This window comes from Acipenser ruthenus, chromosome 13, assembly GCF_902713425.1.
Source record: "Acipenser ruthenus chromosome 13, fAciRut3.2 maternal haplotype, whole genome shotgun sequence".
Classification (NCBI taxonomy): Eukaryota; Metazoa; Chordata; class Actinopteri; order Acipenseriformes; family Acipenseridae; genus Acipenser; species Acipenser ruthenus.
This window is the reverse complement of record NC_081201.1, coordinates 20,934,544-20,950,740: the sequence shown is the minus strand read 5'-3', so window position 1 is coordinate 20,950,740 and position 16,197 is coordinate 20,934,544. Positions and strand designations below refer to the sequence as shown.

Here is a 16,197-nt window from a genome sequence, read left to right as displayed (position 1 = left end):
CCAATGATCTTGATAATGAAGCTCTCCATCTATGAGCTCACCCAATGATCTTGATAATGAAGCTCTCCATCTATGAGCTCACCCAATGATCTTGATAATGAAGCTGTCTATCTATAAGTCAGCATGTTGTTCTACTCTCTTCGTTGTGACATGTTGTTCATATTAGCGCTGCACTATGCCTACACCCACAGACAGTGCCGGGACCAGGATGTTAATTGTGAAGTGCTGTGTTTACTAAGAAAACAAGGTCTATATTTAAACTAAGTAAGTTAGTTAGTGAGGTTAATGCTGATGTCCAAATCAAATAAGTTATTTATTGAAGACATTCAGTTAACGTTGTTGTGAAACCGTCCCAATCTACAGACGCTGAAGGTAGGCCTGTGGGCAGCAATGTGGAGTAGTGGTTAGGGCTCTGGACTCTTGACCGGAGGGTCGTGGGTTCAATCCCAGGTGGGGGGACACTACTGCTGTACCCTTGAGCAAGGTACTTTACCTAGATTGCTCCAGTAAAAACCCAACTGAATAAATGGGTAATTTTATGTAAAAATAATGTGATATCTTGTAACAATTGTAAGTCGCCCTGGATAAGAGTGTCTGCTAAGAAATAAATAATAATAATAATTATAATAGGCCTGCACTGCACATAAAAGGTCAACGCGACTGTTTTTCTTATTTAATGTCCTCAGGAGATGGTATCTTTCCTCCCTCAGACACCAATGCCAAGCATGGTCAGCAGTATTACCTGAGTCTGTGACCTGATGCACCTGAGCTACAGCAATAGAACTCCCATCGTTTGCTCTCGTATGTTTGTGGAAGTACAAACAATAAGAACCAGTTCACTGTTAAGCCCCTGGAGAAGAAGGTGAGTGGGTTGTTTATGGCCATCCTCGTGAGTGAAATAAACACAGCACTCCATGAATCTCAATGGAATTTTCTTTTGATACATCAAGTACAATGTATAAGGGGAAGAAAGACAAAGAAGAAAGAAAAGAAAGAAAAAAAGAAAGAAAGGACTAACCGTACTTTACTGTTGTTGGATTTGAATAACACGAAGAAAGATTCCAAAATGATAAAAATAAATATTCACTCGTGCAGTGAATACGTAAGTTATTCACTGATATTTCTCTCAACACTTTCCCACTAGAAGTCTCTCTCAATGAGTTTTCTTTGTGGCATATGAGGAACAATGCCTGCAGATCAGATTGATCTGTGTCTCGGGGGAAGCTCACACACAGCCATACAAAGTCATAAACACTGATATGTACAACATAAACTATTAACTATAATATTTACATAACCTCTGTATTCTGCTATTGGGTAGCTACATTTAAAAAAAAAAACAAAACACTGTTTTACAAACATGAAATACTACTTCTAGATAATCCCAAATCACTCAAAATTGAATTCTGTATCATTCTAATGATCTTTAGACTTTTGATTGCCGATTGTAATATATAACGAAAAGAACAAGGTAATCTTTGTGGAACGTACGTACACACTGTGGATTTGTTTTATTATATCAGTATTTTAGAAGGGAGATGCTTTTTTTTTTAATCCACCATTATAAAAAGTATTCATTATGAATTGAAAAATAGATGCTACACTATGAATGTTCCTAGAGTACTATAGTTCTTCTCCGAATGAGGATAACTGAAGGGGTAAATACTGGAGGTTGTTAACGTCTATCCTGATGAGTGAAATAACCACAGGATGTTATGAAGGGTCATGGTGTATTCTGTTTATATAGCAGGAATAATTCCGCACAAGATAATATGTTCAAACCTAAATTAAACAACGGATTTCTGAGAATTACTTTCCTCAGATCAAGCTCCTCATCTGCTTAGCAACGCAGCGTAATTTGGAACAATGTGATTTGCCTGGTCGTTCTGTCGTTGTATTTGAATGAATGCAAGACAGGCTCAACTATGATCCAGTAAGAAAGATACTCAGGACCACTGGATATGAAAACGTTTTCAATACCAAGCTATCTCAAACGTTTGTTGTATAAAGCAGGCTACATTTAAAATACTGGGATGTCAGTATGATATGGTACATCTTTTAAATATTTCCCCTTCTAGGTATTTAGAGAAAAGAAAAAATAGCCAAGAGGAGTGTGCAGCATGAGACAGGCCTCGCATTGCTGTGTGCATGAGTCACACTGAAACAAAGCCGTGCAGGGAAATAAACAGAACACTGTTTCTCAAAGAGCAACAGGGTAGAGAATATCCCGCAATACAGCACAGGGACAGCAATTCCCTTTGTGGATTTATATTGTAACCCTGTACAAAGTGCTTAGAATCCAGGGTACACATACAGAATGTACTCTTCAGGTGTGGCAGCTAAAGTTATGAACATTTTTTAGATTTTATACGCAAGATACATGTATTACTCAATATACCCTTAAAAGAAGAGGCTTTATTACAAAAAAAAAACCCCAACATATTCCAACTCATTACGTTTCACATGGTTTACAATCATGGGAGCCATCATGATCCAGGGAGAATGCACAGTATAGGTAAAAGCATAGTAAAAAACACACAGGTGAAAGAATTTGCAAAAATGTTTATCATCAACATGACCACGGTCTCAGCATTGAGAAATCCCTGTGTAAGGATTTTTGCCTATGTATTGTTCTGGCCTTGTAGGGAGTGACTGGCTTTTCATAACTCAGGGTGCAGCTGTGACCTCGGGACAGAGAACACTTTTGTTTTCGCTTAAATTGTTTCTGCTTAATAAGCTGTTTTGAGCCTATGTACAAACCATTTACTTTTGTTAAAAGTGACATGCTATAACTTTAGGTAAGTGTCACAGAACGCATAACACACTGTTGGAACATGTAGGCTTTTTCTGATAACCACGCACCGTGTGTGGGGCAGGGTACACATTGTTCCAGTTAAATGGCACAAGCTCTTATCGTTTCATCAGCCTTTATTCCTTTTTCATTATACTACTGTTACTTGTGCTTCCCATTTAAATGGTAAAGAAATCACTGACACTGTCTGTAAACATTGTGTGGTTTTCTTGTGTTTAATGTAAGCTCTGAATCAACGCAGGGTTAATAAACTCTTAAAAGTAAGCTGTACATAGCTGGTGCACATCAGCCATTTGCAATCACCAGTCTTGTTCGACATTGTGATGCGTGGGTATAGCGCATTGCTGCCTGTGAGAATTGAGCAAAACTCATAGCATTGTCCTTAAATGTAACTTCTTGCTATCTGGGTTTCTGCTGACATTGGTAAAGTGAAGAAGAAACACCAGTGTGCTTTGTCTCACACCATGCACCATGCTAGGGAAATAAGACCAAATTTGGTCAAGGAAATTATGTAAGCTAGCTGTATATCTGTGCTGTACAAAGCAATTTCTTTGGTCAGGTCAGGTCAGCTCAGCTCAGAAACTAACATCTACACTGATGGTGGCTCAGAAACTAACATCTCTGTGCCATGCCGGCTCAGAAAAAAACAACATTTCTGATACCATGAAAGCTCAGCTTGGCTCAGAAGTAAATAACACCTACACTGATGCCAGCTGAGAACACCATAAGCTGAGGCCTGTGTGTGAGATCACTGATGTATCACATTTGATTTGCTTTGTTCCTGTCTGCATTTTGATTCCTGAATAAACTATTTTTGATTAACTTTTCCTGAAGAAGATTAATTATTTTTAAGGAGAAATCAAACCTCTTACACCTGTGACCGTGAACCCTGTGAATACCAGTGCAAACTCTCTCACAACTCACATACTCTCTCTCTCACACACACTCTCTCACAAACTCACACACTCTCTCTCTCACAAACTCACACTCTCTCACACACTCTCTCACAAATTCACACTCACTCTCTCACACACTCTCACAAACTCACGCATTCTCTCTCACACAAACACACACTCACATACTCTCTTACTCTCGCAAACTCACATACTCTCTCACACAAACTCACGCATTCTCTCTCACACAAACACACTCGCATACTCTTACTCTCGCAAACTCACATACTCTCTCACACAAACTCACGCATTCTCTCTCACACAAACACACACTCACATACTCTCTTACTCTCGCAAACTCATACTCTCTCACACAAACTCACGCATTCTTTCTCACACAAACTCACACACTCACTCTCTTACTCTCGCAAACTCACATACTCTCTCACACTCTCACACATACTCTCTCACAAACTCACTCTCTATCTCACACACTCACACTCACAAACTCACTCACAAACTCACATACTCTCTCACACTCACACATACTCTCATAAACTCACTCACAAAATCACACTCTCACACTCTCTCACACACTCACACTCTCACAAACTCACACTCTCTCACTCACAAACTCACATACTCTCACACACTCACACACTCACATACTTTCTCTCTCACACACTCACACTCTCTCACACATACTCTTACAAACTCACACTCTCTCACACACTCACAAACTCACGCATTCTCTCTCACACAAACTCACACTCACATACTCTCAAACTCACATACTCTCTCTCAAACTCACATACTCACACTCTCACAAACGCACATACTCTCTCACACTCACATACACTCACTCTCACGCAAACACTCTCTCACACACACTCACAAACTCACACTCTCTCTCACAAAATCACATACTCTCCCTCACACATACTCGCATACTCTCTCACACACTCAGACTGCACAAGCACACTGAAGTCAATCTAACTGCATGTGGTTACCTGGTAAAACCGTTCTGCATTAGTTCCCTTTGAAGTTTCTGGTCCTGCGCTGCGTACACCGACAGCTCTGACTCCAGTGCTGGTGGAAGGATGTTGGGTATAAAATTGGAAAATAGGGTCGGCGCCAGCTGTACCCACTCTGTAAAAGAAAATAAATTGATCGGTTACAGCAAAAACTTCTGATATCTGTGCCCAGAGTGAAAGAGCAGTATGTGGTAAATGCACACGACAAGATGATAAGCGTTACATCTGTGTGGATTGTGCGAATATGGGAGGCTACTTTGAAGTATGTTTCCCTGAATGCGCATTCCGGTTACACAATAGGAACTGAGTTATTTTTTATAAATAATTATTCAGATTTTACAACTGTGTACGTATGCCTACATATAACCAGTTTACAGCTGGTTACACAATATTTTATTTTGAAATGTTTATTTTATTATAGTTTTTTTCATTTTTTGAAGTTGTGCTATGCTGTAGGCTAATGTGAAAAAAGCTTATTTTTGTAAATTACTTCATTTTTACACTTTTGTATGTACATATAGCAGTTTACATCTGTTTACACAATATCTTCTTTTGAAATGTTTTATTATAGTTTTTCATTTTTTTACATCACGCGTTATATGCCCTAATTTTGAAAATAAAGCCTTTTATGTTTATTTTTTCATTTGTGTGTCTGCTATGCAAATGTTAGATATGATGTTCATAAATAAAACTTTTGAGTTGTATCTGATAGTTTGTGTTTCATTTTCATATCGAAGCTGTTTAAAATGTACCCGTCAAAATGACTACTGCTGGCGGTTCTAGGTCGTAGCATAAACCTGGCGGTTCTAGTGTTAATAATAGGTAAATAACAGTTCTTCCTTTTTTGTGTTTTATAATAAGTTAATACAGTCTGTGTAGGTGCCTTATTACAATACATTATTTTGCACAGTTTCAGCAGACAGAACCGCTCAATTTCACATTTTGGTAATCTCACCTGAACAGCACGAGATGAAATCTTGTATAACAATAACAAAGGACCTTCCTCTAAGACCAACATGGGAAAAGATACCTATGTGCAAGTGATTAGGATTTGACAGTGCTGTTTCTGAAACTGACAACACACCCAGTTCCTACAGATTTCTGATTTTCCACCCGAATCTTTGTTATTAATGCATTGTTTTCTTGTTATAAGGCCTTGTACAGTGGAACAGGTTATAAGGCGGTACGGTCATGGCCTCCCATTTGCCCCATAATGCCATTACATTCCACCTGTATTCTCGTTATTGCGCAGAACACAAACTGCACAGTGTCTTGCATAGGAACTCAAATGTTCTATTTTCATAGCGGTGAAAAGCTTAAACTGTGTTGGAATTTACACCGTAGCAAACCAGCATTGATTTACTGTGGCAGAGAAAAGGTAAAGAAAAACAACTGCAGCGGATTGACAGTTACAAATTACCATCACAAACAACCAATACTGGGCACTAAATAATAATCAATGTGGGGGGGGGGGGCTGGGGATGAGGGAGACCCAATCCAATTAAAACAAATCCACAATTAACTCCTCTATGGGCATGATTATAATATTAGGGGAATAAAAGATAGTGACAAGGATGTCAATGCTGTATACAGTGTCCCATTTCTAAAACACCAAACAGCTGATAAAGAAAATCCATTTGAAAAACACTGAGCTTATTGTGAACTTTGACCTCTTGTGTTTTTATTTGAGTGAACCGACTGCATGGCAACATGTTAATGAGGTAGCAGCTCACTGCTTTTTCCACGGAAGAATAACCATCTGGAGCACATTTTAACACTACTTTCAAATAAGGGAACAACATGATTCAGTGATTTCAGAAAAACCTCATAAAAGTGTGCCGCTTCATCTGCTTTAGGTCTGTGCATGTGGGGATGTTTAGTCTTGTGAGAATCAGGCTTTAGTCTTACAGCCATCAGATGTCAGTTTTGACAGAGTTAAGGCATTAAATGAGACTATTAAAAACAATGGATACAGCCCAATTAGTTAAGATAAGACTACTGTACTGTGATCTGAATTAGTCAGATCTGAGCTTAGCTGTGACTAATAAAACAATTCTGAAATGGCTTGAACTGCTTTTTATCAATCTAATGTAATGCCTGGAATCTGTCAGACCAACAGGACTTACTATAATCGTGAGAGACCAGATTCACTACTGTAGATACATTGATATGTTAAAGTGTAAATGAGACATTTACACTTTAACATATCAATGTATTGATATGTTTTGATGTGCTTTAAACCAAGTTTTCTAGCGGAGGGTTTCAAATGATTGGCCAATCTCTTTTGGTATGCTATATAATCCATCTTACCATGTATTGGAACTAAATTTCCTGTGCCATTAGAGGAAAAACAGCCCCATAGAAGGATATTAGCACCTCCATGCTTGACAGTAGGTATGGTGTTCTTTTCTTTGTACACTTCACCAGACTTTCTCCAAACGTAACAACTATCAGCGTGACCAAATAGCTTGATTTTTGTTTCATCACTCCACAAAACCTTTGACTAGAACTCATATCCATCATTCAAATGCTGTTTTGCAAACTTTAAACAATTGTCCTTGTGACATTTTCCTAAGAGTGGCTTTTTCCTTGGCCTGCGACCATTGAGACCTTCCCCATGCAATACTCGACCTATGGTTGAAATGGAAACCCCAGTCCCACTTGCAGCCAATTCCCTTTGAATATCTTTGGCAGTCAATCTCGGATTGTTATTAACCTTCCTCACAAGTCGTCTTCTTGTTCTTGGTGAAAGAACCTTCTTTCTTCCAGACCGTGGGAGCATTGTGACAGTACCATGAGTCTTGTACTTCTTGATAATAGAAACAATAGTTGAAATTGGGATACTCAAATGCTTGGAAATCTTCTTGTATCCTTCACAAGCTTTATGACAATAAATCATTTTCTGCCTAAGGTCTTCAGAGAGCTCTTTACTTTTTCCCCATATTGACTTATTGGTAATGACAGCAATCATCCTATGCCTAACCCTTTTATACTCTCTAAGAATGTTCACCCACAATCCAGCATTTTCTAGACTTTTCTAGAATTAGGTTCTGCATTATCATATTGAAATTTCTAGCACTTTGCAGACAATACTATCATATAATCAAAGGGTATGAATACTTTTGAATTAGCATTTTTGGAGTTTTGAAAAAAGTTGCTGTAATAAATAATTGTAGACGTCTATTTCTTGTACCTTTTTTCCTCATCCACAAAAGCAAAACTTTACTACAAAAGATTTTTCCTAAAATTCTTTGAGAAATTTCTAGAAATTATAAATTTCCATTGGGGTATGTAAACTTTTGACTACAACTGCATAGTGCTCCCTCGCTATAAGGCTCTCGGTTGTAAAACGCGCTTCGGATATAACACTCCTACAGCATGTTCCCCAATTCACTATACTAGTGATTCATGCAATATTTCTACAGTAAATACAGTACTGGTGTTTTTCAAACTGTAAACAACTTCTCAGTCTAAGTTCTGTTTCTGTCTCTCCTTTTTGATACAGTATGTGAACTGAAGTAAAGCTGCGCTGGCACTTTATAACACAGACATCTTATTCAGCATTTGCTTTATAACTAAATAAATATTAGGCCTATTATGTGTTATCTTTCCTAATGTATTTACTTTTTTGCTGTGAGAGGAGCTGCAGCTTTCTCCAGGAGACGAGACGCTTCAGCCTCGCTCCGGCAGCCGAACCTGGGGCGACCCCATTCCCTCTTCCCCTCTCCCAACCCGCTCTCCTTCTCGCACTTGGTTTGCTTGTCTGTCGCTTCGAATTGAACTTCCAACCGCGGTTTAACCAGTCTATTTATATTTTAAAAACTGCTAATTAAAATGATCCACAAGTGGGAGGAGGGTTAAACAGGCTCTTGTGATTTGCAAATACATTTACCACTAGGAGGAAACAACTGCTTAAACACCACTTGAATGAGAACAGGAAAGCAAACTCCACAGCTCCAGTCTTCCCATGCACATCAGGACACGCTGGGACGTTTCACGACAGGAGTCGAGCGATCATAAGTGTGTGGTTTCACTGTGTGTTGATCACGTATTATTTAGGCAATGTGGATAAGGAATCTATCTGCTCAAATCCAAGTTCTACGTCACCCAGACAGTGTGATCACTACATATCTTGGGATAACTTGGTATTTATAAATAGATGCTTTGTTTCCTTTGGTAGAAAGCAAAAAAGAAAAAATGTGCCTTGTCCATTAGAAACTACTGGTGCATTTACCTTTTGTAACAAAGCGATTTGATGTTTCACTCGATCGAACAGCTCTGATACAGTTCATTAGCAGAATGTTAAGCTTTTAGTCCTGTGGACAAACATTCAAACAAAAATTTCTCAATGTATTCAGAGACAAAAACTTTAAAGTCCACTTATTAGCTTTACCTTATACTTTGGGTTGAGTGTTCTGAAGTTATGTAAGTAATTTCAGAACATTATAATATATTCTGACTAAGACTTTATATATTACTTCTGTCACCCTGCATTTAGTATTACCATCACATTAAAAATGTCCAGACCAGGATATAATGGGAGTCAATCTGAAAAGCACCTCTTATTATGCTTCAAAAAATATCAAAAACATTTGTAAGTGAGACAACTGACTTACTATAAGCCTGTAGAAATAAAAAGCATAAAGTTCTCATTTAAGTACATTTAAGTTGATGGATTTATTATGTTCAATAATTAAAATGGATACAATTCCCTAAGCATTAACTCACATTGCCATCATACTGTGGCAGCAGTGTTGAGTAGTGGTTAGGGCTCTGGACTCTTGACCGGAGGGTTGTGGGTTCAATCCCCAGTGGGGGACACTGCTGTTGTACCCTTGAGCAAGGTACTTTACCTAGATTGCTCCAGTAAAAACCCAACTGTATAAATGGGTAATTGTATGTAAAATAACGTGATATCTGTATAATGCGAAATAATGTATAATGTGATATCTTGTAACAATTGTAAGTCGCCCTGGATAAGGGCGTCTGCTAAGAAATAAATAATAATAATAATAATAATGACACCTAAACTACTTCCTCACCTCACATGGACAGAACGGTGTGAATAGACTTAATGTGGGAATCATTAGCTGCTTCAATGACCCCATTACTGTCTAGGGGAATCAGTGAGAGTGCTTTGTACTGCTTAATAGATGGAGTCAGGCTGATGTGTTAGCTTGATGATGAGACAGAGCGGTTTAAAATGAGTGTCTGACTCCAAAGATCTGACAGTCACAAGGGCAGCTTCAAGAGCTTGCTGAAGATGAGCAGTGTCACTAGTTACGTATGGAACCCATACGAGTGAATCCACTGTTCTTTCTGGTCACCTCGTTACAAAAAGGATATTGCTGCTAGAAAGAGTGCAAAGAAGAGAGACCAGAATTATCCCGGGTTTAAAGGCATGTCGTATGCAGATAGGCTAAAATAATTGAATCTATTCAGTCTTGAACAAAGAAGACTACGCGGTGATCTGATTCAAGCATTCAAAATTCTAAAACAAGGACCAGGGGTCACAAATGGAGATTAGGTAAAGGGGCATTCAGAATAGAAAATAGGAGGCACTTTTTTACACAGAGAATTGTGAGGGTCTGGAACCAACTCCCCAGTAATGTTGTTGACACCCTGGGATCCTTCAAGAAGCTGCTTGATGAGATTCTGGGATCAATAAGCCACTAACAACCAAGCGAGCAAGATGGGCCGAATGCCTCCTCTCATTTGTAAACTTCCTTATGAAAAAGAAGTGTTTCCCCAGTTCTGTCTTGTTTTTACGTCAACAGGACTGACCTTTTCTTTTGTATAATTATCACATCTTGACATGGCTGGTCCCTTTATTGTAACTTGGTTGTTTTTGTACATGAGAAATGTTTTCTCTTTGATTATATAACAGTTTGATGTTGTGTGTTTGTCAGACCCTTTGAACAGAACCATGTGCAAAGTGCGGTTTAAACAGTGGTGCTGCAGGGACCCACATGTTCCATTCGCATGGCAGTCAAGAGGTTAAACACAGCAGAAAGCATGCATGTATGTGAAAGCAGTTCATTATTTGTAAATCCTACAGTATAAAGGTGTTCTCTTAGGATGGGCAATTAAAGTGAATCATCAGCTACACCAGGAGGAGGTGAATTGCTGATCAAGAACCTCCCATAAAGACATTACAGCTATTCAAGACAACAGTGATGTCCTGAGTTGCTGAGCTGTGGTTTCTCAAGCTACTGTTTGCGTCAAGCCTGACTTGCACCGCAGTTTAGCAATAAAGTAACGACATGTAATCGAAACAGCCAGCAAGCGAAAGGCCTGTTTCAGATCGATTGCAGTCAGAAGGACGTTTGAGAAATGTACACGGCATTGATCTGATCAAGGGGGTTAGTGCCCAGCTGGCTCATATTTTGGCAATAAACTAAAAAGTATTTTACAATGGTAGCAGATACTGCAATCCATTATTTCCAACCATAACTACAGCTGTTCAAGGATATCACCTTCACAAAATCTGTATTAAGTGAGACCGATCCAGTCACAATACAAGTGCAGACATGGACCATCCTCCAGCCTTATCAGTACTCAGCTCAATGTAACAACATAAGCACAGATTGCAGGGGCCACTGCTATCAGTTTTACCTGCTTTTCAAGTCAGAGATGTATATCCCCAACTATGCTGTAAATTAAAATGAAAGCTATCAGTAATATGACATCCTCCAGCATTCCAAATGACAAAGACTGTCCTGTGAAGCTGTTGCATAGAATTGACTATTTAGGAATGGCAATTTCCTATTTAAGATTAAAAGAAGGGTACTGCATACAAGTGGTAATGTGATATAGGAAACCGCAGAGGTACTGGAAATGTAATCAGACAGTGCTGAGGGAATTATATTCATGATTCACCTTTTTTATTAATTTATTGTGGCAAACCTCAAACCCCCAGCACTATTTTTAAGCGCTCTGATAGTTTGACAGCAAGAGCTCTATCCAAGAGAAGTTTACGAACACGAGGGCTCAAGTTACGTGCACTGAAATAGCTACAATATGCTAGCGCAAGTTAAAACGATGCTTTCCATTTAGCACTGAGCTCACAACGATTCCATGTCTGCTTACTGTAAGTTGTCTGGCTATAGTTTTATAAGATCAAAGTCTATAGAAAAAGTACTTTTTTTAGCCGTACTTGTTTTATGACATCAACTATTTGCTGAAATATTTGATAATGCCACAATCAAAGACAGGTTCAAGTACAGCTCGCTCTTATACAAACAAATCATTTGGGAGAAATCTCTGGAAGTTGTCCCAAGTCTGCCAAATAAGCTCTACAGTTTGAAGTTGATTCTGAACAGGGCACTAGAAGTCAGCAAGTCAGCCTGGTTTATTACTGAAAGTCATGGAGAAGCAGGGGGTATAGTCTAGCACCCATTACAAAAAAAAGGATTCAGTAGCCTTGCTGTTTTTGTTGTCTACCATTTTACTCACCACTCAGACCCCTTGTTTACTAAATATCTTGGCATCCCTGAACAATTAATTGTCACTCTTCAAAAAATTGCTAAATATTTTTAATAAGCATGATGTCCCACAAGTGCAGCGGCCCTACAAACGTCTGTCTGTGTGTCGTCTTTAATTTTTCACATAATAATTAGTATTTACTTTTTCCTGCTAGAGCACAGGTTCCCAAGCGGTGTGCTGCCACAGCTGCCCAAGCGTGTCGCTAAATTTCAGAGGCCGACGGTATAACACCAAGTCATGGTTACTGATAAGTAAACAAGCTGTATTCAGCTAATAAACGGTTTTTAAGCAAGTCTAAAAAATGATTACAAATATATTAAAACCTGTACCAAAAAAAGTACTTTATTTCTGTTTCCAGCAAAGAACTCTAAACTCGTCAACACAACACTCCTGCAAAGCAAGACCAACCGTATTACGCTTTGCATGGTCGCCCATGGCAACCCGAGTCAGCGCATTGGGAGAGATTTTTGACTGTGTAGGAAAACAACGTTAACGCACAGAGAAAAAAAAGTCTTCAGTTCCACCCTGGATCAAGCGACTCTGCTCCCACAGGCAGGCCTAAGGTTCACATTAATGGCAATTTGTTGCACATTATTACTCTCTTGCATTTTGCTCTGCCCTCTCTGCTTTTACTAGCGAATCCTCAAAAATAATCTTACTGTTTTCATCAGTTCTAACTTGATTTTTTAAAAATAATATTGAACATTTTTTCCAGATTTTATATTCCCTTCTGTTTTAGTTCATTAATAACAAACAGTTGAAACTTTAAATGGTAACTTCTTTTGTTCAATAATACCAACTTTTACACTGAGAAATGCAAGACTGTTATATAAAATTAGCCTTTTTGCGGTCTGCAATTTATAATGAATTTGTAAATTGTATTACATAGGTATCTAGGCAAAATATTACCTATTGCTCCAATTTGTAGCCTGTGGCATTGAACAGCTTTCACTGCAAACGGCTTAAACTGATAAATTATTTTGAGGGTGGCTTGAATTGTTTTTAGGAGGTTTCAGTGTAGAGGCTTTTTTATTAGAGGGCGAGTTCAGTTGGAGAAAATAGGGTGCTGTTCCTCACAAAAAATGTATATATCAAGGTGCTTGGTGCGCTCAAGTGGACACTTGCAAGGATGGACTTTGTCCTACAGGGGCTGGTAGCTTGTCAAGTTCCTGCGTGTAAAGAGGGCACCCACTGACCTTCAGTTCTACTGAGCTGTTGTGGGGACTACTGTGTTTAGGGAACATAACTGTACATTCTTAACTGGGGAGAGAACCTGGGATGGAGGCAATATTTGGGCCCACTAAATTAAAAAAATAATAATAATAAAATAAATGAACACATCAGGTATTTATTGAGATCTTTCAAGACTGCACACCTGCATAGTCTAGGAAAGACAATTTCAGCCCAGTAAACTAATCCAATATACCGATACAGTATGTATACCTTTGCTGAAATTTAATTTCAAGCATTTTCAAGTCTTTCTGTAAAGTTACTTAGCAAAGAAAAATGGATAAACAAGCTGTGTCATTTTTCATAGATGTTTTTTGATTCTCAGAGTTAAAACGCAAACATCTGTCAATACCAGCAACAACTCCCAGTTCAGAGTTGCAGATGTTACCTCTTTCAAAAAGCTGATTTATTCATCCTGAAATGTGACTGAATGTGTCCAGCTGAGCCCAGCAGCCACAACAACATGAAATTAGCCAAGACCAAGCCTTCCACTCGACCGGCTCATCGAATGTGACTGATATTCCGACTGGGCTGACTGGAGAGACAGCCCGTTTCCTCGTTCTCTTAGTTTTAGTAATGTTCTATAATTTATAAACAGCAGGAGTTACATTACAGTACATCCCAGGTGGTGTTTATTTTATTTTGTTGTAGTCAAATTGGTATACTGTGTTTTAGTAGGTTACATCTTATGATTGTCTTCTGTCAGAGGTATTAAGCCCTGAGGAACACTAGTGTAGTTTTTCATTTTAAATTAGCACAGCAGTACTAAATTAAATAATATGAATTGACCCTGGCTTTTCTGTAAAAGCAAACTGTAGCACTGACACAGAGAAGAAATAAATCTCATAACTGGCCTGGCTTAATGGATTTCCAAACCTTGCTCTTTCAGCACCTAAAACCACAAAAGAAACACATTGTGTCCCTTCTGTTGCAGTGTTAACACTCAATGTGATGAAGCTGCTGCACAGAAAGTCAGGGGTGGGGGGGGGGGGTTATAATACATTCCACACAAACATCACAACAGACCGCAAAGCTTCCATGAAGAGCAGAGAATAAGCATTGTTTAATATTGTCGAAATCACAAACAGTGCTTTACAAAGATAGGGCACAACTGGAACCCTGCTATTTTATTCAAAGCGGTGAATTTTAAACTACAATGCAATTCCTTGGTGTCAATTTTGTCCTCTATAGATTAGCCTCTTGTGAAGAAACTGTAGGGACACACGCTTCGTCTCTTCTTAAAATAAATATTTCCTTCTAATTGGACTCTTCTGCTGCCGTTTAGAGCAGTGGGGTGTAGTAAATGTGACACATTCAAGTTCTGTTCCAACATGTTTATAGTATCCATGCAAAACCTCTAGCATCTGCTTCTCAGTTATCTACTCATCAGGCCTGATTGACAAATGTCATGGCTGCTTCCAGTCCATGTGGGGACAGCAGAGTGGTAATTTTACATTGTTTTACATATTATTTCACATGATAAAAGTGCAATACATTTCAGATTCTATTTTTAAGCAATCAGTAGACAGGGTCATATTAAAGCCAATAAAAAAATATGCTTATTTATTTAGTTTATATTAATTGTACGTATATCCAGGGACACACCGCACGTAAAAGACCAGCAGGCAAACCAGTCTGGTGTGAAAAATGCCATGTGCCGCTGTGCATTGTAACTGGTGCCAAGCCACATAACTACTTCAGAAACTTCTACTTACAATCAAATTGTAAAATTATATTGATGCATTTTGCATTACAAATTGAAAGTGTTGATGATGTAAATAACAAAAACAGACATATCTAAAGAAGAAAAAAAATAGCAGGATTTTGACTTAGTATGACTTTGTTTGTTTCAGAAATGTGTTATTTTAAAGCTAAATAGGCTATGTAGGAGGTCTAAAAGCAAACAAACAAAATGTAATGTTTATTTTAGATTTCTTATTTAAAAAATCTTTTTTATAAATATATGAAATTTAAAGAATTTGAGCTGGGATGCGTTTTAGGGCAATGTGCACTGGAGGATACAATTAATAACTTTTGTAAAAATTAATATATGTTAAAAACGTGAAATATGTTCATTTGTGATCTGTATGTCCAATAAATACAATTAAAACATTTTTACTTATGCATAATGCCTATGTGACCTTTTAAGGGTTAAAGACATAATGTTTTCAGTATGGTTAAGGAAAAAAAAACAAAAAAAAAACAACCTTTGAAACCTTTCAATTTAAAACATGTGTTCTCAGCAGAGTAAATCCACCACAACTTCCCCTGGAATTGTTTCAAGCCCAGCGACCCCATCGATGTTAACTGCCATTTTTGGAACCACAAAATATTTTTGTGTTCGGCTTGGTGTTGTCTTGCGAATGACCGCATCGAGTCAAACTACATTATTTGGAAATAAATGCAATAAATAAACAGATAAATAAAAATAAATACATATAAAAACATTAATGCGTGGCCTAATAAATGCTTTTAAATAAAATTATCAAACTATCCGATTGACTTACATTTAAAAAATACAAAAGCGGATCTTCTTCAGATCGGCTTCGGTTACAGTGAATTTTCTGCATCGTGATGGGGTCGTTTCGAGGCGAAGCCAACACCTTAAACAATGGAGGGCTGAGGACTTTGGACCTTATTTAAATACCTTATTGTGCTTATAAAACGGCTCCTCTGAATCAGGCAGAGTGGTTATGACAGTGCTAAGCCGTGCCGATATGGTGACATATTTTCACAGGTTGGA

General features: G+C 38.2%; 1 protein-coding gene across 1 annotated transcript in view; it reads right to left on the bottom strand.

Moving 5' to 3' along the window:
* cacul1 (CDK2 associated cullin domain 1) overlaps positions 1–16,197 on the bottom strand; it is a 92,249-nt gene that overhangs the window by 10,201 nt on the left and 65,851 nt on the right. The window contains exon 7 of the mRNA XM_034030044.2: positions 4,716–4,854. Coding sequence (XP_033885935.1) covers positions 4,716–4,854 — 139 coding nt within the window. The remainder of the gene's footprint in view (positions 1–4,715; positions 4,855–16,197) is intronic.